The sequence below is a fragment of the Leiobunum rupestre genome, chromosome 6 (assembly GCF_980474605.1).
Source record: "Leiobunum rupestre chromosome 6, qqLeiRupe1.1.hap1, whole genome shotgun sequence".
In the NCBI taxonomy this organism is placed as follows: Eukaryota; Metazoa; Arthropoda; class Arachnida; order Opiliones; family Sclerosomatidae; genus Leiobunum; species Leiobunum rupestre.
Genome location: NC_143389.1, coordinates 13351698 through 13377814, shown reverse-complemented (window position 1 = coordinate 13377814; position 26117 = coordinate 13351698). Strand labels below are relative to the sequence as shown.

General features: G+C 34.8%; 1 protein-coding gene across 2 annotated transcripts in view; it reads left to right on the top strand.

Moving 5' to 3' along the window:
• Positions 1–792: 792 nt before the first annotated feature.
• LOC149939320 (ATP-binding cassette sub-family C member 3-like) overlaps positions 793–26117 on the top strand; it is a 57675-nt gene continuing 32350 nt past the window's right edge. For both annotated transcript variants that reach the window (XM_090179827.1, XM_090179826.1), the window contains exons 1-9: positions 793–929; positions 4243–4419; positions 12448–12564; positions 14791–14928; positions 16466–16603; positions 16673–16734; positions 22002–22145; positions 22706–22876; positions 24253–24427. In XM_090179827.1, the coding sequence (XP_090035953.1) occupies positions 900–929; positions 4243–4419; positions 12448–12564; positions 14791–14928; positions 16466–16603; positions 16673–16734; positions 22002–22145; positions 22706–22876; positions 24253–24427 (1152 nt within the window). In that variant the 5' untranslated portion in view covers positions 793–899. The remainder of the gene's footprint in view (positions 930–4242; positions 4420–12447; positions 12565–14790; positions 14929–16465; positions 16604–16672; positions 16735–22001; positions 22146–22705; positions 22877–24252; positions 24428–26117) is intronic.

Here is a 26117-nt window from a genome sequence, read left to right as displayed (position 1 = left end):
TATTTAAGTAAATTTGGTTATAGTGGATAATCATTTTCGATTATATTAATAATACCATACAAATAATTCCAAGAACTAGGCGTATTTGGTCAATTGAATAGTTAACTAACTCATATATTAAAGATTTACGATAGTGACGTCATAATTAATTTTCGTAAGAATATTGTAACTCAGTTGTAAGTTCAAAGAACATGTAACCTAAAATTGGTTAAAAACCAAACAGAATGGGTTTAAAACATGACCCAGTTTTGGGTTAGACTTTTTGACCCAGTTTTTTGAGGGTGTAGATTGTTAGAAGATAGTTTGCTGAAATACTATTAGCTTTTTGAGTTTATTTTGAAATGTATCAACCACAGTGTTTAATTGGTCTAGTTATTTTTTAAATGTTTGAATATATTTTTGGCAATCACGATTGGCGCTTAAGGGCTTTCTTTATAAACTAAGCCCAATATTCTGATAGAAAAAAAAATAGGTTACCCCATTTAATTATCTTACATTACAATTAAAGTGTTTTGGGTCCATTTTAATAGCCCTTATATCTATCTTTTCTTTGTTTCTTTAGTTATCGGCATTCGACTGACGGAAAATGATCGTACTTGAAATGTTCTTCGGCTTCAAACTCTACTGCGGTTGAAAACTGCGAGCTTATCAGACCTTTATCGGCCATGTAAATGTACATTTGCGGAGTTTTTTCCATCGTAGACATATATTTTATCTCAGAAATATTTAATGATATTAACTTCTCGGCTAACACACTTTCGCCTGTTAGGAAAACATTTATCGCAGAGATATATACTGTGAAGCATTTTGCATATTACGATAAATGCTTTTCAATAGCTTAGGTTCAACAACTGCTTAGAAAATAGTTGCACTGAAATATAATGTTTTGAATTAACGTTATGGAAACACTTTGTGGGAATAAATTTTGGGTAAGTTAAAATGTTTAACCAATTAATGTAAATGGAAATCAGTCTCAGGGATGCTTATTTATCTCATTTATTTATATCCGTATGTGATGTTCAGAAATGGGATTAGCTAAGTAGATACCGGGTATAATTCTGGATTTGGTATTTTTCAACTCTCCACCAGCAGATTGATTTATGTTATATACATTAAAAGATAATATTCCAATAATTATGTCAATTATGTAATTCAAATAAAAACAAATAAGCAAGGCAACATCTTAGGTGCCGGTCATATAACGACTTTTGATGTCATTATTTAATGTGGCCAATTAATACTGCATAGGAGGGTGGTGACCAGCCGTTCATGCCAAGCGAACCAACAGCTCCCATCGCTTACTATTAATTATCGCCTCAACAATTTTTATGGAAGAGAAAACCAAACAACTTAAGAAAAACAATCTGTAGTGAGAGCGCACTTTTACAAAAACACCCGAATTTTTCGTAATTGGAATATAGCCCTGACAATTAGTATACACGTGGCTTAAACTATACTCTCGACTACCTAAGATTTATTTTTCAAAACATTTAACTGGCAAACGTTTATAAGAAAAAACCCACTTGTTATTAGGATGCGCGCATCTTCTTTTATTTGTGTTTTTAAAATCTTATTGCTTACGTTGCACCGAATCTCGGCAACTTAACGAATTTAAAATGGTATATCACGTGTAGCTCGGGTGGTAAAGGAGGTAAAGTTAAGAATTGTTTTATGGTGATACGTGTCATAGTACTACTTAAAACCTGATATGGAACCATGTGCATCGATTTTTTTCCCTGCTTTATTCTGATTTGCAAATGCGGAAAGGATAACCTCAAATGTACCGTTAGGTGCACGTGTGAAGGAATTTTGATGCCAGCTCGGGAAAATAGAATTTACGTTTCCGGACTTTATTTTCCTTCGTTTTGATGATATTTGTGTAAAACAATTACTTGGGACGTTGTGGGAAAAAAAAAAGAAAAAATGTCCTGGTAAATAATACTTTAATTTTCATCTAACAATGAATAAAAACTAGGAAAATATTTACCAGTACAAAAATCAGTTTGTACTAGGGATGGAGGGGGCCAAAAGTCGTTCGAACTAGTTCCTGTGGGCCAGTTATTTAGCAGACGACTTTCCAAATTGCTATAAGAAATTGCCAGCTAAAGAAAATCCAACAAAAATCTTATGATTGTATTAATTGACTCTTTCATAATAAGTTAATTTAATTTACGAAGATCTATTTGGTCCGAGTTTCGCGTCTTTTTGTTTGCTCGAAGACGTATCGGTACGAGCTATTAGTAAGTTTTTAAATTTCTTGAAATTCGTTTAGGGTTTAGCTTTAATATCCCTTTTCATAATGGACTAATATACTTAGTCGCCAATTTTATTAAATTTAATGAAGGGTTTCCATTTTTTATGTAAACTTTTATTAAAATAATTTTTCTCCTCGAGTTTCCCTAGACTTAGCTAATTTTTGATTGAATTTCCCTTTTCCGTGTTCACCGTTTTTAAGGATCAAAATTTCCCTAGATGTGGAAAATTTCCCTCAATCTGGCATCACTGGAAGAAAATTGGGATAGTTAAGAACATTTCACATACTATGCCTTACTCGTTGAATAGGTTCAAGTAATGCAGTTTCTCTTAACGCAAAAGGAATATTTCCATTTTTCTATATTTCTGTTTTATAATTATAAATATAAAATAATTGTCATTTGTTTTTATAAAAATCATACTGCATTAAATATGTATAAACGTAGACAATTTCAGTTGCATTTGAAGTTTTTATTGTTTATTGGGGAGTCGTAATACTCAAATATTTAAAAAAAAACCTACAAATTTAAGAAAAAATATCTGTTAAAAAATATCTCGATGTGGCTCCATATCAGGTTTAAAGTAGTACCATGACACGTATCACCATAATAAATGCATTACTTTACCACCTTTACCACCCAACCTACATGCGATTGACCATTTTCTAATTGTATAGCTGCAAAGATTTGCTGCAACATAAAATATATAATTTGAAAAACACTCTAAAACGAAAATGCGCGCGTCCTCGGTAAGAACCCGGTTTTTTTTCTTACTAACTTTTTTGCAGTAAATTTTTTTGAAAAATATAAATAAGGTACTAGAGAGTATAGTTCAAGGTACGTGTATATCAATTTTAAGGGCAGTTTACCAACTCCGAACAATTTATAACTATGCGCTCTCACTACTAATATTTAATAAGTAAAGAATTTAATAAATATTTAAGCTTAGAAAAATTTGTTTGTATTAAAAATTAAAGATTGAAATGCAGATATAAATCCGAAACCTTATCATACTTTAGACAATTAAGGAAAATTAAACTTCTGGTTTGATTAATTCTAGACGGGAAAATAAACATGTGAAGCCTGTTACTTCCAATATTTTCGATTTATACATGTTAGAGACAATCTTTAAGTTGAAGGGTGTAATTTAACGTAATCCAAAATCCAAATACTCTTATCAAATCTTTCTCGGGCTAACGGGGTTCGCTTTTTCAGGTGATAGTAAACTATGGCTTTTGCCAGTATTCCGCAATGTTAAGTTTTTCTTTGTATGCCACAGATTATTTACTTTTAAATCAACTTGTCATGAACTATTATTCGATTTATTAAATTGAACCTATTTTTTATGGATTCGATAGATATCCCAAATAACCTTGTGTGCGGTGCCCTCTCTGACATAATATTGGTTTTTGTGGCCCATTTTTATGATAAAAACTCTTAATTAGAAAAGCAATGGAAATATTATTATTTTACTTGATTCGATTGCTTTTCTATTTAAGGTTTAAAACTATTAAAACAGGCTGATTAACAGGGTTCCACATCACTTTCTCTGATCTCCTGGATCGTGAGATCTCGCACTTTGGTCTTTTTAGTATAAGGAGCGAGCTAGTGTTGAGCTAGAAGTCAATAGCTTTTACTGAAAGGCTTTATGCTCGTGTCACTATTTTATCGTAAGTCATTCTTATTAGGGCAGATTAAGTTGCAATTTTAAAAACACAACGGAAATTATTTCCACCATTGGTATGTTCTTGAAGCCAAAACTATAAGATGGGATTAACTTTGAAAGACAGGGTAATGACTAGAGACAAGAAGGATAACCGAATTTTTCAGTCTGTTTGGTCCCGTTCTTTAGATAGTTAAATAAAAAATATTAACATTTTTTAAAATATTTTCAATAAGTGTCTGTATCATTACATTTGTAAAAAAATAAACATTTTAGAGCTATCCAAATCACTTAATTTGATGAATGGTGTCTTTCGGTTTGATATAGGACTCCAACCTAACATGGTACACATCCAACCCGGATTTCACTCCGTGTTTTCAGAATACGGTGCTCGTGTGGATTCCCTGTGGATTCCTCTGGCTGTTTTTCTTCTCGGAGATTTACTCCTTCAAGAAATCCAATAAATGTCACATTCCATGGTCCAAACTCACCATCGCCAAAGCGGTGAGATCTCAAACATCATTTTATTACACATAAGGCCAGTATACTAAACAGAAACTGTTATATTTCTTTTGGGGTTCATTGAAATGTGAAATGCCGTTTAAATTTATCAGATGATTGAAATCCTAGTGCACGCACACATCTGCTGATTGAAATTATAAACGTCTTTGTTTTCCATTTCCTCATATCAATAAGATCTGCGAGACTTTGCTTTGCCACTTTATTATAAACTTTAAAAACGTTACTAGAGCCGATAAAGAATATTATGGGCCCTTTTGGCATTGAATAATAGTGTGTGTCGGTTTGTATTAGTATGTATATATTGGATAAAGCTAATCGTTTAAAATTGTTTATTAAAAATAAGTTATTTGAGCTCAACAGCTCGTTATTATTTCAAAAACTTATTTAATAAAATAATACAAAAATGAGATAGGCTTAGTACAAAAGCAACTTAAAGATCAATTGTCATGATAACGCATGCAGATGCAGTTAGAAAACAAATTAGCAAGCCAAAATGTACCTCTCCTCGGAAGAGTTTTTAATTTTCAATGAAGCGTAACTGTATCCGTGGTTCTGCGGTAGAACGCTCACCTGTCGTACAGGCGGGCTCGGGTTCGAATCTCAGCCTTAGAAAATATTAAACTACACCCAATGGCAAAAAGAGGGCTTTTTTGGAAAATCATTTTCCCTGATTCTAAGAAACTGCGTACGCAGCGATTACACTTTGCTCCGAAAATGCGGGAGAGAACCGTTCGACATTGAAGAGAGGTCTACGGGTAAACTCTCTGAAAGAGAAATGGTGGAGAAAACTGGAAATCAGTCACCTCGTAGTGGCCGCTTACTGCTCCAAGTCCCGAAGAACAGTATCCGTTAACCTATAAAAAAACTTCTGCGTTCAAAACGGATAAAGATAATATGCTTATAATGAGGTTAGCTGGTAGTACTCGTAAAGACTCGAGGAAGATGAATTTATGTTTGAAATCTCATAGACGCCAACGAACTAACCTCTCTGATTGAAAAGGTGTGGAGAACAAGAAAATGAGAAACAGTTCCAAAGTAATGGTGACAAAGTGGCACTTACAGGCTCAAATCACGCAGAGCAGTATCGGTTAACTTGAAGTAGATAGCATGGAACGAGAGAGAAGAGAGAGCTTTAGCGCCTGCTGCCGTCGGAAATTTTTTCCCCCCTTTTCGTAAAATGATCATCGCTAAGGCTCGTGCAATAAAATATGTACACAACACTGAAATAGCGTGTTTAAAGGCCTGATGTGGAACTTTCTTATCGAAGTCGTGTATGGTCAGAAGAAATGTGAAGTGTGGGCCCCTGCTATTTGCCACCGAAAGTCTGGGGTAAATAGTCTCGATCGCGCGGCCACGGCTATTTGCCACCGAAAGTCGGGGGTCATGAATTTCGGTGGCATTTAGCAAGCGTCGCGCGATCGAGACTATTTTGCACTGAGAATCGGGGGTGTGTGATTTTCGGTGGCAAATAGTCTAACAGCGCGGCCAAAGCTATTTTCCACCGACACGAACCAAGCCCCGACTTTCGGTGATAAATAGTTTCACCAATGACGACGGCTATTTTCCACCTTACATCTGAAGTTTTTTCGTTTCGGTGGTAAAAAGTCTTCGCCGCGCTTTCCGTGCTATTGCACATTGTTTCGAAATCGACTTTTTGGGACAAAATTAAATATTAATAAAATATATTTAATGTGTATATATTTTTGATCAGATTCATTAGCTCTATACGAATATATAACTTATATTCTTGTAACTGCCACCAGAGGGCCGAACGTTTTCCTCTGGTAATTAGGGTAAATTACTTTTTTCACTAAATGTAGAGACTTAAGTTGAACGTAAATTTTAAATTTCAATAAATTTGGTTGAACAGAAGCTTTGTAATAAGCACTCAAAGGTACAATTTTAACCAAAATAAGGCTTTTTCAAAAGGCGATTATCCAAAATATCGCAAGTTGTAGCAGTACTTTGAAACGCTGTCTTGTAGAGTAGTTTCCGTAGAATAGCCTGCAAAAAAAACAGAATGCGACAGCGATCGAACTTCAAAAGATATATACACATTTATCAAAAGAATTAAATTTGTTTGTAAACGCTATTTTATGCTGTCTCTGCTCATCTTGTTTTTATACTATCCACTATAAACTTTACTACAGTGGAGAAACTTCTATTTTGCTCTACTGCTAGTAGAATTTATTATTCGTTTCATTAGTTCTCACGCACGTCTCGGATTCCAATATAATGTTAGAAAACTACCTTTGAGGTCTAGGTGTAGGCGTGAGACAAAACTAACACTTTAGCGAGCTTTCTTTGCTGTTTTCTTCGAAATTGTTTTGTTAGGCCCGTTATTTTCAAGATACTGTCGCAGTCGCTGTGATTTTGGATGATTAAAAAATAAATTTTAAGTAAGGTGGCGTTTTTTAAATAGCTAAATAATGATGTAGTATGTTTTGTTTTAATTAACACTCGCTCTCTGTTGTCCGTCACGTATACTGCTGGATCTCAAAATTTACACATTCTTTAACTTCATTTTTACACGACAACCGATGGTCCTTTTCGAACCCACTTATATTCAAAGAGCGACTTCTCCAAGTGTCTGTAATTGTTCATATTATTATATTCATTTATTATTCTCCATGTGCGTTTTAAAAGATTTAAGGTGAAATGTCAGAACCAGGATCCGATAACATATCTGAATCTACTGGCGAAACGACAATTGTTAGAAATCGCAATCTCGTTGAGATTTTCATAAACAGAAATGAAGCCGGTGAAGAATTAAGACTTTTATTAGAGCTCATCAAGGCCAAGGATCTGGAATATACGCTCGATGAATCGCAACTGAAGCTACAAGTTCAAAAGATAAAAAATTTAAAATCCAGAACAAGTACAAACAGAGCCATCGGAACAAAAACCATTTCCTGTCAAAGAATGCTCGTTAGTTAGACACGACTTTCACCATGGTTACACCAGAAAAAACGGCGCGTGGCGAATATTTTTGTTCTGAGCCTACTACTAGTTCAGCTGCTGGGAGGCCAACGAAGGATTGGTCTATGGTATGTCCTCGGTCAAAGAGAAGACAAGTATCAGAGTTTTCAAATTCTTTGTCTGAGCAACCTTTCACGAAAGTTTTGAAGGCTGTCCAATTATCAGCTAGACGTGATGGAGAGAGAGAAATGTCCAATCTTTTAAAAGAGGCGCTGAAAAATCCTTCAAGATCACAGAAAATTCTCACTAATTATAAGTAACCTAATGTTTTTCGAAAATATACCCCGCAAGAAGCTCTTGCTCTGATAATTGACGAAGAATTAACGGTGAAAACGTATAACCGCTTAAGAGAAGGGGCAAAATCCCATGGTATCGATTTGTATTGTGAAGTTCTCGAAGTAAAGAAGGAGTCCAGACCCGTGGAACCTGTAGAAGTTTCTGATACTTTAGCGGTTATTCCTTTGCAATTCCTTCCGAACCATACTGTCTCACGCATCGTAAACCTGCAATCCGAAGTTATTCATCAGTTCTTAGACATATTACATGTAGAATTAAGGGCTTCAAAAGTCGCATGATGACTTAGGCCTAAGGTGGTGCCTTGGGTATTAGCCTAGCTGATTTATTTTTAAGAGCTGCGTTTTAAGCTGTTACTCTCTGGGGGTTTTGATGGGAGTTCTTGACACTCACAATACAAACAGTCGTTGGTGAGTAATGATACCTCGAATGACGATGACCAGAGCTTGTTTGCCACTACTGTTATTCCTCTCCATTTAAAGTCTGAAAATTGACATATTGTATGGAACAACCCAACTCCACAATCTGTGCGATATTGTCGACCTTTGAGACTCGTTTTTCGCAAAGAGACTTCCAAGGTAATTAAAGAGGAAAAAAGTATAGAGTCGATGAAAAAATTATATCTCTTTTACCATTTGATATTAATATCAGTTTGAACAAAACAATATCCATCGATTATGCTTTATCATTATAATCATTGATGGTTAGGTTTTGAATGTCATAACAGGGACTAAATCGCAACAGTCTTGTCCTATTTGCGCAGCTACTCCATCCCATTTCAATAAGATCGCTTTCAATTCGTTCACCCCAAATCCCGAAAACCTCAAATACGGAATAAGCCCACTTCATGCATGGATTCGATGCCTAGAATTTTGTCTTCACCTGGGCTATCGAAACTGCGACGGTTTAAGATGTTGGCGCGTAGACGGGGCCGTAAAAAAAGAAATCTTTCAAAGGCGCAAATTGGGAATCCAAGAGAAACTAAAGGCTCAATGGTAACTGAGGGTCGACTTTCCTGAAACGGGTGGGACTGGCTCTTCGAACTATGGTAACACAGACCGAAGAGCGTTTCACGAACGTAACCGAAGAAATTTCGCCGACATTCTAGGATTGGAGTATTGGCTGGTAGAACAGCTGCACGTGATTCTCGTCACAATGTCATGTGAGCTACCAGTAGACGAGGACAATTTGGAGAGTTTTATAGAGGTTTACTGGACAAATATCTTGAAAAGTACAGTTGGTACTATATGCCTGTAAGTGTCCACAAACGTCTGGTCCATGGAAAAGATATCATCAAGTCTGCTACTCTACCATTAGGATTCCTAAATGAACAAGCTGCAGAATCCAGAAACAAGATTTACCGCCAATATCGAGAGTTCCACGCTCGTAAAACTAGCCGAAAAGACAACCTGCTTGATATCTTCAACCGGTCTTTAGATTCATCTGACTCGGTGATTTAAGATTTTTCTCTAACAGAAAGGAAGTTAAAAATAAAAAACCAACTACTACCTACCGCTGTTATCCTTTTGTTGAAAGAAACGGAACAAGTGGATCTGAAATTGCCATCGATCTCTGATAATGATGTAGAAGAGATTTACGATATGGACTCGGATGATATGCAAGTTCTTGTTTTAGAAAATGACGAATTATGTTAAATTTACTGTTTTATTTACTTATTTATTTTACTTTTTTCGTATTTGAAGGTCATGTACACTAAAATTGTTAACTTGTTTACATACATATTTTTTACTTTATTTATATTTGTTTACGTACATACATTTCATGTACACTAATATATTGATAAATTGGTTTATTTAAATATTTGTTATTTGATTTACATTTGTTTACGTACTACGTCGCACTTTAATGTATATAATTCATGTACATTAATTTCCAATTTGAATTATATTTTATTAAATCGTATAGTGTACTGAACAAGAATTTATAAAAATATTTCGACATCATCTTTCTTGGAATGTATTCCAAGATTTGGGCTCTCTGGAACACTAAGCACTCCCATCACAAACTGACCTTTATTTACTATCCCAACCAAAACTGATCATTTTCGACCATCTTGACAAATTCCAAACCAAACTAACCATTTTCGACCACCTGGACCACTCTCAATTCTAACTGACCATTTTCGACCATCATGACCACTCCCGGTTCAAACTGGGCAGTTTTGTTTATTTGAACCAATTTCTAAATTGTAATAATTTTTCAAAGATATAAAATTTTAAGTATTCATCAACCGAAAGGCCACGGCGATAGTGTATTTGTAAATTGAACATAAAATTAACTAAAGCTTATTCCCCAAACCATCTGTAGTGCCATGTCATTTATTTTTGTTGATTTTCAGTGAAGTAAAGTAAGACTCCTTATTGTTCAACTTCTAAAAAATTCAACTTTCATGTGAGCCAATTGAAATTTCGTCTATTTCTCAAAGAAGAGTTTTTCTTTTTTTTAAGCCTTTTATTTTCTAGGCTTATGTTGAATATTTATTTCTATATGCTTTTTACAAAAATTGTCCCAAATGAACATTTCGTTCTATATGAACAACCCCTACATATACAGATTAATAACCGTACGCAAATTAGTTTATAAAAAATCGATTGACGAAACCGTAATAAAAGTTTAAAATATTAGCCATAGTTTATCGAATTTTAGTCAACATTTGATCGGTTAAATATTTGGTCATCAATTGTTCAGATTTTAATCAAACCCATTCTTAAGGATAACAGACACTACCAACAAAGACAGGTAAAATTTCACGGAAGCTGCAATAAATGTTTTTTTTCTCAATTATTTCACTTATATATTAAACTTATTATTTACCATGGTGAATATTAGTAGAAATTATGTTTAATTCAGAGAAAACGGCATGGTATTAGAAGATAAAACTTATTTTATACAAGACGTTTCGAGCCGAGGCTCTTCTTCAGTCGTTCGTTAGTTTTAATTTGATTTAAAATTTTACCACGCGCCATATTCAAGTTCTAATATCACGCGAGCAGAAGGTCAGCGTGTTAAAAAATAAACAAAAGTTTTACTGATTTTAACAATTTACGTGTGGTAAAATTTTAAATCAAATTAAAACTAACGAACGACTGAAGAAGAGCCTCGGCTCGAAACGTCTTGTATAAAATAAGTTTTATCTTCTAATACCATGCCGTTTTCTCTGAATTAAACATAATTTCTACTACTATTTCACTTATAATGACGAACTAAATCGTTATAGATTATCCCATCTTGACTACATATAAAAATGGATAATTCCCGCCGTCAAACCTTTTTTTCCAAAATAAAATAAGCTAAAACAGATAATTTTATCGAAAATATATTAAAACTTTTTGGTCTATATGAACAGCCACTGAATAATGGACAATGTCGAATGATAAACTTGTAAAAATCTCACGTGATATCTATGTCCCTGTTTGTTTATTTTTAAAAATAAGATGAAGCATGTTTTCCTTTAGAGACGACCTCTACTTTAATATCCAAATAAGCCGACGCTACGAGCAGCCAGAAAATAAAAAAATATAAATATGTAATAAAGTGAAAAATAATTGTAATAAGAAAGCGTATTTTTGTAATATAGCATTAAAATACAAGACCGACATCCGGTGGCAAATAGCACGGACGCACGGCGAAGACTTTTTAACACGGAAACGGAAAAACTTCAGATTTAAGGTGTAAAATAGCCGTCGTCATTGGTGAGACTATTTGCCACCGAAAGTCGGGGCTTGGTTCGTGTCGGTGGAAAATAGCTTTGGTCGCGTGGTTAGACTATTTGTCACCGAAAATCAGACACCCCCGATTTTCGGGGCAAAATAGTCTCGATCGCGCGGCGCTTGCTAAATGCCACCGAAATTCATGACCCCCGACTTTCGGTGGCAAATAGCAATGGCCGCGTGGTGGTGCTATTTACCCCCGATTTTAAATAGATAAAGGCTATCTACCACCGAAAATGGGGGAAAATAGCAACGGCCACACTTTATATTACTTCTGACCATACACGGCTTCGATAAGAAAGTGCCACACATATTTATTACTTTTGGCAAAACACGGCTTCGATATGCAAGTGCCACACTTATTTATTACTTCTGGGCAAACACGGCTTCGATAAGTAAGTGCCAAACTTATTTATTACTTCTGGCAAATACACGACTTCGATTACACTTACTTATCGAATCCGCGTTTGGCTAGAATAAATAAAAGTGGCACTTTTTTATCGAAGCCGTGTATGGTCATAAGTAATAAATAAGTGTGGCTTTTTTTATCAAAGCCGTGTTTGGTCATAAGTAATAAATAAGTGTGGCTTTTTTTATCGAAGCCGTGTATGGTCATAAGTGATAAGTAAGTGTGACACTTACTTATCGGAGCCGTATTTGGTCAGTAGTAATAAATAAGTGTTGCACTTTCTTATTGAAGTCGTATATGGCCAGAAGAAATATTTCACTCAAATTAAAGGTTTATTACCAATTCATGATTTTCTCCTACCTGCTTAAATGGAATACGGGCGCGAAATAATATGATCGACTTCTTAGCGAACTTGTTATCATTGTACTAACAGCTAGATAATTGTTGGGTAAACACCATTTCAACACATTATTGCCCGGCGTAGTGGATAAAACTTTAAAACATTATTTGTAGTTGTACTCTTTATTTTATTGTATTTAATATAATTAAGTTATGTTTACGTTTGGGATGTCATTAAAAATTTGCTTACATTTATAGGTTTTAACAACGGGGCTCGTTCTAATATCATTACTAAACATAATTCAAAATCTGAACAGCGGACAAGTGTTCTTATCCGATGAATTTCTGGCAGCTCTATTGAAATTCGTCACCTTTGTGAGTTTACAATTCAAAAAATCTTATATTCCTTCCTCTACGTCGGGTTTTAGTCGAGACAATGTTATTTAAGGCAGGGACTATGTTTTCGGTTTCTTTGATAATTTTCCGAAATCAAATTGGAGGAATAATGTTATTTTTAGAAGCGACTTTTAATTTATTTTAGCTAAAGATTCCCCTTTTCTTCGAAATGACGACGTCTTTGGGTAAAAGCACTATGTTTTCTCAAAATATTGTTCCGTCGTATATTGAGGGTCGTAGCGGAGGCTAAGTACACCATGTTTATAGTAGAAATTTAATTTTATCAAATAACTTTATTTGGGACAGAAATGTGGAAATAATTGGTCCGTCAAAAACATATAGCAATATTCACTTTTTAAGCCCAGGATCAGAATATCTTAAGCTTAAGCGAAAATCAAATGTTAAATAACCCTACCAATTGGGCTTGTGTCTTTGTTATTTTTCGCTGTGAACGAATTTAAGCAGCTGACTTCATGGATTACTATGAAAAAATTATACATAAATTCCAAAATAAATTTTATAGTCTATGCTGAAATCTTGTAACCCCGCTCAAGGGTCCAACTGGGTGCCTTATCAGATCTGGACGATTTTGGGAATCGTGACTTTTCATCCCCCTTTAACACCTTTTTAATTTTAACTACAAAAAACATGTCACGAAGGCAGGTGCAACCTTTCAATGTTGTAGCATGCAGCATTTTTCTTTGCCATTCACGATAAAAACATTTTTAAGTAGTTTGGGATGCATTATAGCACACGTTTTAAAGTATTTAAAAGTCTGGATAATATAATCTAACATATTTCAAAAGTGTATCACCCTTAGTCAGATGTAAATATTTATTAACCATTATTAAATGGACTTACTATTGCCAGGTTTCTGCCATAGACTTTAATCCCATTAAGCGTAAACACCTTCCTCTTTGGAAAATTGAGGGCCTTTAAGTAGGATTGGAATTCTGGTTTTCGTAAAAACAGTCCAATAGGGTCTTTCATGCGGATTCCAAAAATCTGACCGATTTTTTTTATAGTTGGCGCAATCGATAATTCATCGTATACCAAAACCAAATTTTGTATTTCCGCAGTGTATTTGGTGTAAGCTGTTCTTCTTCCCATATGTTTTGAAAATAATCCGGTTTGGGAGACCTTCCAGGTTTCTCCTAGACATCCTCCTCCAATCATGCCGTTCAAATTGGTCTACATCTATAGGAAGTTTCTCTTCTTGCTTGACAACCACAGTTTCCCGATGAGGGAGATATTCCTTGATTAGACTATAAGAAATTTTCCCATTAGTATGAATAACTTGAAGGCATTCGATTGGTTTAGTCACATAAACAAAAATTTTACAAAAGGTGAAACATGGGAAATCACCACCTATGCTGTTGTACCAGTCAATTAAGGTTTTGGTATTTTTTTAAACATTTGATATCTTAACTTTGTCTTAAGGTATTACTCCCAAAAAGACATTTCCCTGGCTATTTGATATTTTATCATACATAATATAAAAATACTTCACGGCCTTCTAATAATGCCTTAATGCCAAGGATTTTCCTTTGGTTAGTGGAAGAATTATCCAAAAATGCATTATGCAATTTTAATTGTAAATTATAAATTTTCTTTAATCTGATAATTTTTAATCCATACCATAATAACTAACTAACCATTAAAATAATTCCACTTTTGAGACTTCATGAAATATAACCCATATATTACAGCAGACGACGCAAACCGCTTTACCGCGCCTGAACACTAGGGCCGAAAACCACTATAACGTTTCGCTGGATCAACAAGTGAAATAGGGAGAAACTCTAATAGCACGCCATTTTTTACTATTTTGATTCTGATCTGGTTCACATAAACTCTGTAGCCAATTCAAAGTTTCAAATTTATTTTTCACTCGAACGGTAGTGGATGGAAATAATGCAATAATCTTGTTAACATCCACTCCTGACTAGGAACGAACTAAAATTCTTCCCGCTCACAGTTAACATGTTAATTTAAAAATTCTACGATTTCGTCTAAATATTTGAGTCACTATTCTAATGTAATATACTTATTCAAAAACTGAACTACAAAGAGTAGATTTATCTGTTGAAAATAAACATGCTGATTTTGATTCCCATTTTGTTACCTAACTACAGTATGTAATCGTGTTTGAAGGAAGACAATGGTCAGCTTCTGCTATTGACAAAGATTTTAAATTATTTAAAGGTTTTAAATCTCACCTTGATTGTCATGGGAAAAAGTTATGGTACTCGACGTTCTGGAGTTCAGTTCATGTTTTGGTGCCTTTTGGCTATTACAGGCATGGTCACTTTTAGATCGTTTATCATGACCTTTCATCAAAAGGTAAATATGATATTATTAAAACGACTTTGATGGCTACTTTTGTTGGGAAACAAAATTCCTTCTTAAATGGTAAATTGGCCGAGCAAGTGAAAGTTACTCCAAATTTGAAAAGGGTGTGCGTTTGTACAATAATTTATCAATGTTACAGGGGAAGGGGAGGCCACCGGAACTTAATGTTTACATTTTTTAGGAAGGCTTATTATTTAATACTTGCTTTCTCATTTATATTTGTTCGATTCATTAATAAATTTTCTTAAATCTGACTGTAATTTAGAAGAAGAGTTGAGTATTTTTTGCGTAATTTTATTTTTAGCAAAATAGACAGGTTTCGAATGTTAAGTGTATTTTCAATTCTTATTTCTGCATAGCGATAAAAGCTATGACTCAATATGCAGAGTATATTTAAACAGAGTACATATTAATCGAAACAAATGACCAAGAACTTACATTTTTTACACTAATTTACTCATGGGTAAATCCATTACGCACGCAGGTATTTGGTTAACGAGCTCGATAGAATCGATACCAAATAGATACAAATACGTCTAATTTCCCAACAGATATTGTCCGTCCGTCTGACATAAATTAAAAAACGACTTGTTCAACAATGTCATATATTATGACCGTATAGTTGACCATTTTGTTGAAACAAAATTTTGAATGAAAATTAAGTTATTTTATTGATTAAAACCGTAAATCTATTAAATTATTTTTATATATCCAAGAGTAACAGAGTTATATTATTTTTTAGTATTTTAACCAAAATTATATTAAAGTATTACTACCATAATTCATACCAATACTCAGAAATGAAACCGGTACGAAACCCTAGCTAGGGCCCGTAAATTTGCTCACACGGCCCTGCATAATCAAAGTTGTGGGGGTTCTAGCAACGGTTAATCTTTCTTCAGAGGGGTCTTAAAATCGTAAGACTTATGATTGGCGAACGGCCGGCTAAAGATTTATATTTCTTTGAATTTTTTATTTTTGTTAAAAAACAGACATAACAATGATAATTTAAATTATATACTTGCTTTTTTTATTGTTGTACTACTAAATTTCCAAATTATGAAAGTATGCGGCCCTGTAAAAAACTTCCTTTTTCTTACGAGGAAAATGTCCGTATAAATCCAATGTTGAAAATTCTATTATTGTTAACCTCCACTCATTCCTTAACAAAATGTTTTAGAACTCTTTTCTTGTGTAATTTTTTATGTAAAATTTTTTGAATCTTGAAGCTTAATTTTAAAAAAGCTAAAGGGTGAATGAAATATTTTGGTTTTGAGAAAACCAAATTAGTAGTATCGAAAAATAAGTATTTTTTTGCAGCAGATACACTTTTGTGATTATCAAGTAATTACGTTTTATTGTACTTTTTCTAAGAGCTGTTAATTGTCTATAAGGCTTTAACCTTAAACGTCAGTGCTATATGACTGCCATATATTTAACAATTGTTAAGTTTTAAACTAAAAAGGTCAATTAGCTAAATAAACGTTTTGCACTATTTTTGAATAATCTCTAAAATGTTTCTGCGCAGCAATTTCTAGAGCATCCAGTTCCTTTTACTTTGTTTATGATCGAATATCCATTGTCGTTTCTGATGTTCGCATTATCGTTTGTATCGGATAACAAATCAGTTTATCAAATACCGAATGAAGACGATTCATTAACATTGGTGAGTTCAGAAATACCCATTCATAAGCGGAAAGGTCTCTTCTTTATTAATTTTGATTTTACTGATCAGAATGAATCGCCCGAAAACGAAGCGTCTTTCTTTTCAAGTCTACTTTATTCGTGGATGAACGAGTAAGTGCCTTTTAGTTTTTATTGTTTTATCCTTTTTAGAAAACCAAACTGTTTGTGTTAAAGATAACGGTAAAATACTTTTTTATGTATATTTAAAAAACCATACACGTAAGGATGTTTTTCCCGAGGTTATGTCAGATAAGAATCTGTATTGTTTTTGTAATATAGAGTATACAAGCTGTTTCAGAGAAGTCTGACACAAATTTAAAGGCGGGTTCTTTGTGAAAAAAGATTGAAAAAGGTCCGAAGAAACGTTTTCCTAAATTAAACCGTATCCGAGTAATTGGCCGTCATAATTCATCCTCCAAAACGTCGAAAAACGCAACAATTTGCGGTTTCTATTAATCCTTGGACCCAATTGTTTCCATTTACTTATCTTTTTCAATAAAAACCAAATGCTAAGAAAACGATCACAAGTATCAAAAATTCTTTTTTTTATTGAAAGTACTTAGTATAATACGTGTAGAATTTAACAATAACAAGATGATTCCTAGTCACCCCGTCAATTGAAAGAAAGTTTTGTTCTTCAAATGCCATAATTACCAATTAAACTGAATAACATAAAATGTACAAATTAATCACCTGGGGCACACGCAAATTTTACTTGAACCCGTTCGAAAATTCGAAGCGTGTAACGAATTCGCGACCGAAAACTATGTTTGCGCTCCTTAACGGTGGTGGGCGGAACTACTTGTCGAAGGTCAACTTTAAGGCAATGTGGAAGCTAGCAGGTTAGAAACTTAAGCAAACGCTTGCGTTAAAAAGACCCCTTATATGGTTTGGCAGTGTTGCGTCATCTAGACCCCTTTTGTGAACCAGTTTTTCCAGATTTCCCCCAAACTAAAAGTTGGGTATGCGTGGAAATTCATGTTTGTACTTTCTTAAAGTATAAGAATAATGAATAAACGAAATTCAACAATTCCATTTAATAATAGGCAAATTCACTTCGGAACACCTTGTTATTGGTAAATCGTATTTTTAAACGTACCTTATTTCTTTAAATTTTAACGCACTTCTGATACTAGTTTTGTTTTTACTCGAAAAAGGTAATAAACTTAAGCAGACGCTTGCCTTAAAAAGACCCCTTATACGGTTTGGCAGCGTTGCGTAATCTAGACCCCTTTCGATCGCGAATAGTATCACAGCGATTGTTAGTCAATGTTGCGGACTTCAGTCTTGTGAACCAGTTTTTCTAGATTTCCCCCAAACTAAAAGTTGGGTATGGGTGGAAATTCATGTTTGTACTTTCTTTCTAAACGTACCTTACTTCTTTATATTTTAACGCACTTCTGATACTAGTTTTTTCGACATTTTTAAGGCCAATTTTTGACTGCCAATAAATCGAATTTAGGAAAACGTTTCTAAGGACGTTTTTTTCTCCTTGTTACTCAAAGAATACGCATGTAAATTTGTGCCACCCTGTATACTCTCCTGAAACTGTCTTAAGTAGCTCATTTCGTTACCAGTTCATTTAAAATGTTGTTTTTAAAAATAAATTACTTTATTTTTATTTATTGTTCTGAGTAATTTCATCACTGTGCTCGTTATTGAGATTAGAAACCTCAATAGGTTATGGGCCCAGCACGCTTCCAATGTGCAACCTAATGTTAAGACTATGAAGACAACAACGAATGTTCCTGGATTCTGGTAGCAGCACGTTTCTGATGATTAGTATCCTGGTGACGAAACGATCCCGACCATTTGCATCCTGATCACCGTTGAAGGGTTTCCACGCAATGACGTTGAGAAGTTGGTTAGGCCAGAAAACTTTAGTAGCTGGAAACAGCAACTCCACTACATGCTCATGATCCAAAATGATTTGACAGAGTCACTGGCGAACACGTTGCACTGACAGCACCGTCCTCAATGGCAGCAGAATCAGCAATCATAACGCACGCCACCAGAAAGAAAAAGTTTCAAGTAGCTTTCAGTATTGCCCGAGCACTCATCTGGTCAGTGAGGTCCAACAATGTCCACAACATGATCACGAACTGTGAGGAGCCCGAGGAGATAAGGGAAAATTCCTCCACATTTTTGGTTAATTGTCGTCGAGCAGACTGCGAAACCTTAAGACCCGCTGATGCGTACAACTAGGATCCAGAGCTCGACATGGCCTTGAATCTATCATCCATGCAGGCGTTGTGGGCCGATTCCCTTAAAAAGACGGAGAAATAAGATGTATCTTTCGATTATTCGATTCTCTTCGCTTGTATCTTTGAGTCGGTGCCACAAGATAAGTTTAAGGAATTTGGAATGTTGTGGGACACCTTGCCAGAAGAAAAGCAGTTGGTAACTGAATTCGAGTAACTGCTGTTTGGCCGTGCTAACCGAGATGCAACGCCATTGGAGAGTCATCCGGACTTTTTACCAGACGAGTCCAAAGGGGTTTCAACAACGTACCAAAGACGTCGGAATGTTTCAATTGCTCTATGCATGGTCACATTACTAAAGACTGTCTGAAACCAAAGGATGCATCGCAGAGTGAAGATGATGGAGAATGCAGCAGTAAAGGTAGCATCATCGGCGGCGAAGGTCTCTTTGCGGCAAATGGTTTGGTTGCACACTCATCCTCAAAAAAAAGCTTGGTATTTTGATACGCAGGATGGAAAGAGAGCTGTGATGACTGCCGTTTTTTTCCGTGTCAGGAAGCGAAGACGCTGAGAATTAATTCACAATGTCTGGCACACAAAACGTTTCGCCAATAATGTTTTTTCCTTGAAGAGCGCAGTTACGAGAAACAAGGACTTGGAAGAACAAGCTACAGCAACGTCTTGTGGCTTATACGAGAAGCAGATAGGAAATTTTTTTGCGACAGTCTCTACCATCTCGTGAACATATTAAAACAGCCGGATAACGTGACATGCCTCGCCACAGATCCGAAGAACGGAAGGAAGTCACATATCCAAGTCTGCAACGAACGCATGGATCACCAAGACAAGCGTCACGTATGAGCTACGCTGAAGGGACTTGGCTACGGGGTTATCGAGTCAAAGATCAAAATATGCTGCGAAGGCTGTGTCTATGGAGAGTTGACGAGGCAGAGCTTCGGCACCCGGACAGATACATTTACTAAGCCAGGAGAGCGTATCCATTAAAATCTTTGGGAAAGCGCTACTATTTGTTGTTCAAGGATGAATATTTAGGCCTGAAGGTCGTATATTTTCTAAGGAAGAAGTCAGAAGCTACCCACTGTTTCAAAGACTACCTTGCTCTGTGCCGCAACAACGATCGCATCATCCGAGAGCTGGTCACTGATAACGGTACGGTGTACGTAAACGAGGAGTTTCGACAACTGAAAACGCAAGAGCGCGAGAATCATCGAAGGACAATTCCAAACTCACCTGAACGGAACGGAGTAGCCAAGCGTTAAAATCGCATGGTCATGGAATTCGACCGAGCGATGTTCCATGCCAATCCAGATCTACCACCGAAGTTATGGGCGAATATCACAACGCACATCCTTAACCGCACTGCACCAACACGTATTCCAGAAAGACACCAAACAAGCTTTGGACTGGGAAGCCGAATTCGTCCATCAAGCTTCTCAAAATGTAGAATTTTACGAACATATTCCAAATTTAAAGAGGAAGAAATTGGGAAAGATGGCGTACAAAGGAGTACTCGTTGGATTCGAAGATATCGGATCTACGTTCCTGAACTCAACGACGTCTTACGGTCTCGCGATGTCTAGTTCAATCCTGTTAGACGCGTCATGGACAGTGGACGCCTGGTTTCCTAGTTTAGCAGAAGATGATGTTTCCAGCTTGGGCGAGTAGATTAAGAATTCCCACGGTCCGGAATCAAACGGTTGTATCTCAGAATCCGATGCAGGTGACGATGAAGTGACTCCCAAATCCGTTGAATCGCAAATTTACATGACTGCCAGATCCGTTGAAACTTATAATGACGTGACTCCCAGATCCGTCAAATCACATGATGACGTGCCTCCCAGATCAGTCGAATCGCATGATGACGTAACTCGCCGGTCCTGTAATATTTTCGGCTTTTAAAATTTAAGAAAAGAAAACACGCGGGATTTGTAACGTGGCTCGCGCAACTCTTTTGAAATAGCAAAAGAGAATAAAAAAACGGTTAGGGCCCAATATTGGACAGGAATGGAATTAAATTTCTAAAGATAACCAAATCAAGAAGTTACATTCGTTAATATATCATAAGACACGACAGGTCCCTCGAATAGCAAGATGACGTGACTGCCAGATCAGTCGAATCGCATGATGACCTGTAACTCGCTCCCCTGAATTAATGGCTTTAAAAATAGCTTGTTGACTTAGGCCTGAGGTGGTGTCTTGGATATTAGCCTAGCTGATTATTGATCGGTAGAATCGCATGATGAAGTGATTACCAGAGCAGTCGTATCGCTTAAGGAGCATTCCTGATTTGTGATGCATAACCACAGTGTGCCATGGAAGCTCGTTCAATCCCAAGTCAGAAGAAAAGAAGAAAACGATGTCCGACGAGCTGGAATCCATGAAGAAGCTGAACCTCATCGCATACGAAAATCATTTTATCAAGGGCGAGTGTTGATGATTGATGATTACTTTAATAAGGAATTTTTCATAAAAATACCATCCACGTAACGATGTTTTTTCCAAGGTTATGTCAGCTAAAAACTTGCCTAATTTTTGTTGTATAGTTTATATAATTGTTATTAGAGGTGGTCTGGCTAGAATGCGCAGTAGGTTTGTGAGCAATTGATGCTACGCGAACCAACAGCTCCCTCAGGGTATGTTTTGTTAGATAATTAAAAGAATAATCCGCTTCGCGAAAACCCAAGTCACAACCTGAGCACTAAGACTTCTAGATACATTAAATTCCTTTAAATCAGGTGGACAGGTTACAATGCTTATCTAGTTACTTATAATATTGAATACTTACCAGAAATTTTCAGTCTCTAAAGCATTATGGTAAAATTAATTTTTACAACTTAATTTGTGCAAAATTAACACTTACAAATCTATAATCCTCATTTTGGTTAGTCTAGGGTAGTTCAATATTTTTTAAAATTGCTTTTATTTCCCTAAACTTACTATAATTGCTAACACAAAAACCTTTATCAGAGCACAGTAAAATAAAACTCTCAGGGGAAAACACCGAACGATGAAAGAATTTTCGAAAGTGTTTTTTTCCAGAAATACAAGCAGGAATCCAAGCAACTTTATTTTTCTAGTACTTCGCAACACCGTTATACTGAGTTTTTCATTAAAAATTTCTTATTTTTATTAACAAGAAGTCCTTGTCTTTATTAGATTGCTTCTTAAAGGATACAAACAGCCGTTAAATGATTCCGACATTTATGATTTGAGACCTGATTTAAAGGCTGCAGAAACTCATAAACATCTAGATAAATTCACCATCTCAATACAAACGCAAGAAAATGAAAACAAAGAAAGGTAAATAAAAATGAATCTGTTTTCTCTTTTAGAATATCAGTTTCATACACGGAAGATTTTCTGGGTAAGTAACGGTTTAACTGTTGGATGTGGATGGTAGGATCGATATCGTTTTGGCTGCCTATCCAATTTCGATTATTAAATGAGATTTATTGAGATTTGAGAATATTGGCAGTATATTTGCCACGGGTCATGCGCGGCGCTGCTCAAGTCATAGTATCTTGAATTTAACACGTTAAATTGAAAAAAAATTATAGATTGAACAAAAGTAAATAAAATTATGAAAATCACACACGGTAAAATATTTTATTCTCCAGTTGAACTGAGAAATTGCCGGAGCTCCTCATTGGATGTAAAATTTAAATATTTAACGTTGCAGATATGATAGTTTAATGGGAAAAAGTATAAGAGGAGTTTTATTTGGAGCGCGAAATTGCTTTAAAAATAAATTTATTTTAAGAAATAAATATTGAGATAATAGTATTTCTACTATCAAAATTGTAATTTTGGTTCTCCACATTTTCTCAAATTAATTAAAATTTTTGCAAAACTATTTTCAGGGAAAGTGGCAAATTTGAAAAAAATCTTCTAGTTCATGAGGATCCATCGCGAGAAAGCCGCGGAAACTTTACAACTACGCTCATCAAAACCTTTGGGCCAGAGCTCATATTTCCCTGTACTATTCAAATAATTGCCGAACTACTCAATTTCGCGGCTCCAATTTTAATGGCGTAAGTACTGTGTTTTAAAATACCTTATTATTTTCCGCGTTGAAACTGCCTTTACGGATTGTTTAAAAAGTAAGTACTGATCTATGTTACCTAAGACCATTTTAGGCAATGCTTCAAATCTATACTTGGTTTAATTTTTCCCTCTTTCTGTGCCTGAATCATTTTGTAGGCCTTCTTGTCGAGAATACCTTTTAAACTACCAACTAAAGGTTGCCTTAAAGAGTTTCCTCGCAAACCAATTACTCATCCTAGGCTTTCATCATTTTCACAGAAGAAATAAGTTTTTTTTACCATAATACTGGTTGAAATTTATTTTTAAGAAGTGACATTTTTAAGGACAGTCACCGAATAGATGGCTCACTAACAAGTACTAAAGGGTTTTGTTTTTGCATTGTCCAAGTAAAAAGAATGGAAAACGGCAATAACCTGTCACTCGATTTAAAGCCCCAATTAGTTTGTGATTTCTTTTAAAATTTCCCAAATTTTTTGCTTCAGTCAGTGTTATTGTTGTTTTCCTAATATTTTCCATTATACTTGTTACAGGGCGTTTCAATTTGATCGATCTAGATTCCAAATATTTTTTGTTTCGAAATGAAGAAAATATTTTATGTTTTAGATTGTTTTTAACCAAAGGCGGCTGAGAAAAGATTTCAATGGGAAGTTCTAAAGCAGAGTCTGAAATTACAATGAAATTTTTGAGTTCAAAATTGACATTTTTATCAATTTAATTTAAGTCAAATAACTAAAACAAATATTATTATCAATTATAAGAAGAAAATTGAAAAGAAATGCCCATTAATTTTTGTTAACACCTTAGTTACATTATTAAACATTGTTTTATAAATATATCAAATTTTAAAGGAGAAGATAACTAAAGAAATATCTCGAGGCCACAGTATTAAATTTATACGCATGTTTAGTTTTGTTTTGAAAAACTGTACTTAATGCATAGCTGGTTAAAATTTGCAATTTTCTACCTTTTTCCAACCTTAACCTTACACGAATCTTCTATCTACAATTCATATTTCGATTTTTGATAAAACTTACGATTAAATGAATTTTTTTCTCTAATCGTCTTTTTAAGGCAGTTTAAAATATTTTAAGAAAAAGGTTATAATAAGATTTTTATGCATTTTAAGAATATGCCTTATTTAATGTTAAATCAATCAGAAATTGATCGTACAAATTGAACGCAAGAAAACATTTGAGAGTTTAGATTATAAACAGCTAAGGCAGTTTCCAAAGACTTGGCTCATGTTACTAAAGAACTAGATTTTTTATGTTGCCCGAACAAATAAGCGCTTCTTTATAGATCTAGGGTGAAAATTTCAGATTTAACTAATTCTTATTCACAACATCTTTATTTTTTCAAATAGATATTTAATGGAGTACGCGTCGAGCAAGGAACCAATCTGGAAAGGTGTGTTCTACGCAATTCTCATTTGCCTTTCGGAGGTCATGAAGCTTTTATTGATCGAATTCCGTATTAAACGTTGTGTTGACTTGTCGTCTCGTCTGCGTTCATCTCTTACGACCACCATCTACAAAAAAGTATGTTTAGCATTTACTCAAAATATTGTGACTTATGCAATTCGGAATGCGCGATGCAGTTGTAGTAGTCAAGGTTTCTAATTTGCAGCCGATATTTTTTAAATATTTCAAAACAAATTCTAATATTTTTGGTCTTTATTGAAGTTTTACATTTAAATCTGAAATCGCTTAGGTCGACTGATAGTTTATTTTCTGTCCTTGAAAATAACTTCATTAGGATAACGCAAAGTTGCAACTATATTTAAATATAAAAAATGTTTTCTTCCTTCGTTTTACAAACCGATATTTAAATAAGGTCTCAACACAAAATAATGTATGTAACACTCATGTCGAATGTAGCAAAAGCGATATCACTTAATATGAGGCTGCTCTGACTAAGTAAAATTCATAAAAAGTATTTATATTTTGAAATCAAGGACACAGTCACTTCTACACAAACGCCAGTAAGATCAAAACTGTATATCTTCAAGGTGCTATAATTAGTAGCGGGACTATTTTTTCATGGGTCCTGTGCAAAGTTGGTTTTTTGTACTGAATTCGCTGGCCGAGGGGAACATAATTGATAATACGAAATAAAATTTATTGATTCGTCATAACTCACATTTTTACCGATGTTATATTTAAAACATAATATTTTAAAATTGGTGAAAAGTTCTTACCTTGTATTTGACCTTTAATATTTGTTTTTAAGTTGTATCTTAATAAAACTGCGCAAATGTTATAACGTGCCAATGAAAACTATCTGCGCAAGTGGAAAACTGCCCATATGAAAAATGCGCAAATGAAAAACGCGTTAATGCAAAAATGGGATACTGCGCAAATAAAAACTTCGCAAATTGAAAACCATGAAATTGAATATGCGGCAATGGGAACTGCGCAGTTGGCCCATTACCATCTGAAATAATGCGGTTCAATGTACAGTCTGTCTGAAAAGTTTGTTAGTCCTATAATTTAAAAATTTAAATGGGGATAATATATTTTCTAGAAATGCTAGTAACAAAGTTCCTAGCTTTTTGACAAGAACAGAAAAAGCCCTACAATACACATATTTTGACATAAGGAAACGTAAAGGTTTTGACCTATTTTCGTCTAAACTTTCCAAAATGTGGAATTGTAACTTTTTTTGCCGCTTAGAAATTTGATTTTTAATTGTGATTTGCATATTCATCTGGGTCGATTTAAATAGGAAAAGTGTTTGAATTTTTAAATTTCAACCAATAGTTCGCGAGCTACGGCCTTTTAAATATAAGGGGAGAATACGCATTTAACTAATTGGCGCAGCACGCAATACTAACATATCAAGAAGGTTGTTTCGGCGTCTCACTTTTATTCATCGACTTCTTGATATGTTAGTATTGGAAAAATGGTTAAAGCTTCGGTGCTAAAGGCAGTACAGATACGATTTCGTTTGGATTTCTGTTTACGGTTTTAGCTCCCAAACATAAACCATAAATACTGATAAATTTTAAAAATTTAAAAGAGAGACTACGCCTCTTATTATCCTGGTGCCGCTTTTGATGAAACTAGTTAATTACGTAGTTCGCTAAAACTATTCTGGGAAATTGAAATAAAATAATGATTTATCCAAAACTACCGACGTCCCGTGAAGATTTGTGATGAATGGACGGCATCACGATAAACATCATTTATTTTTTAAAGGAAAATGCTAGATGTCACACTAGTTACATTC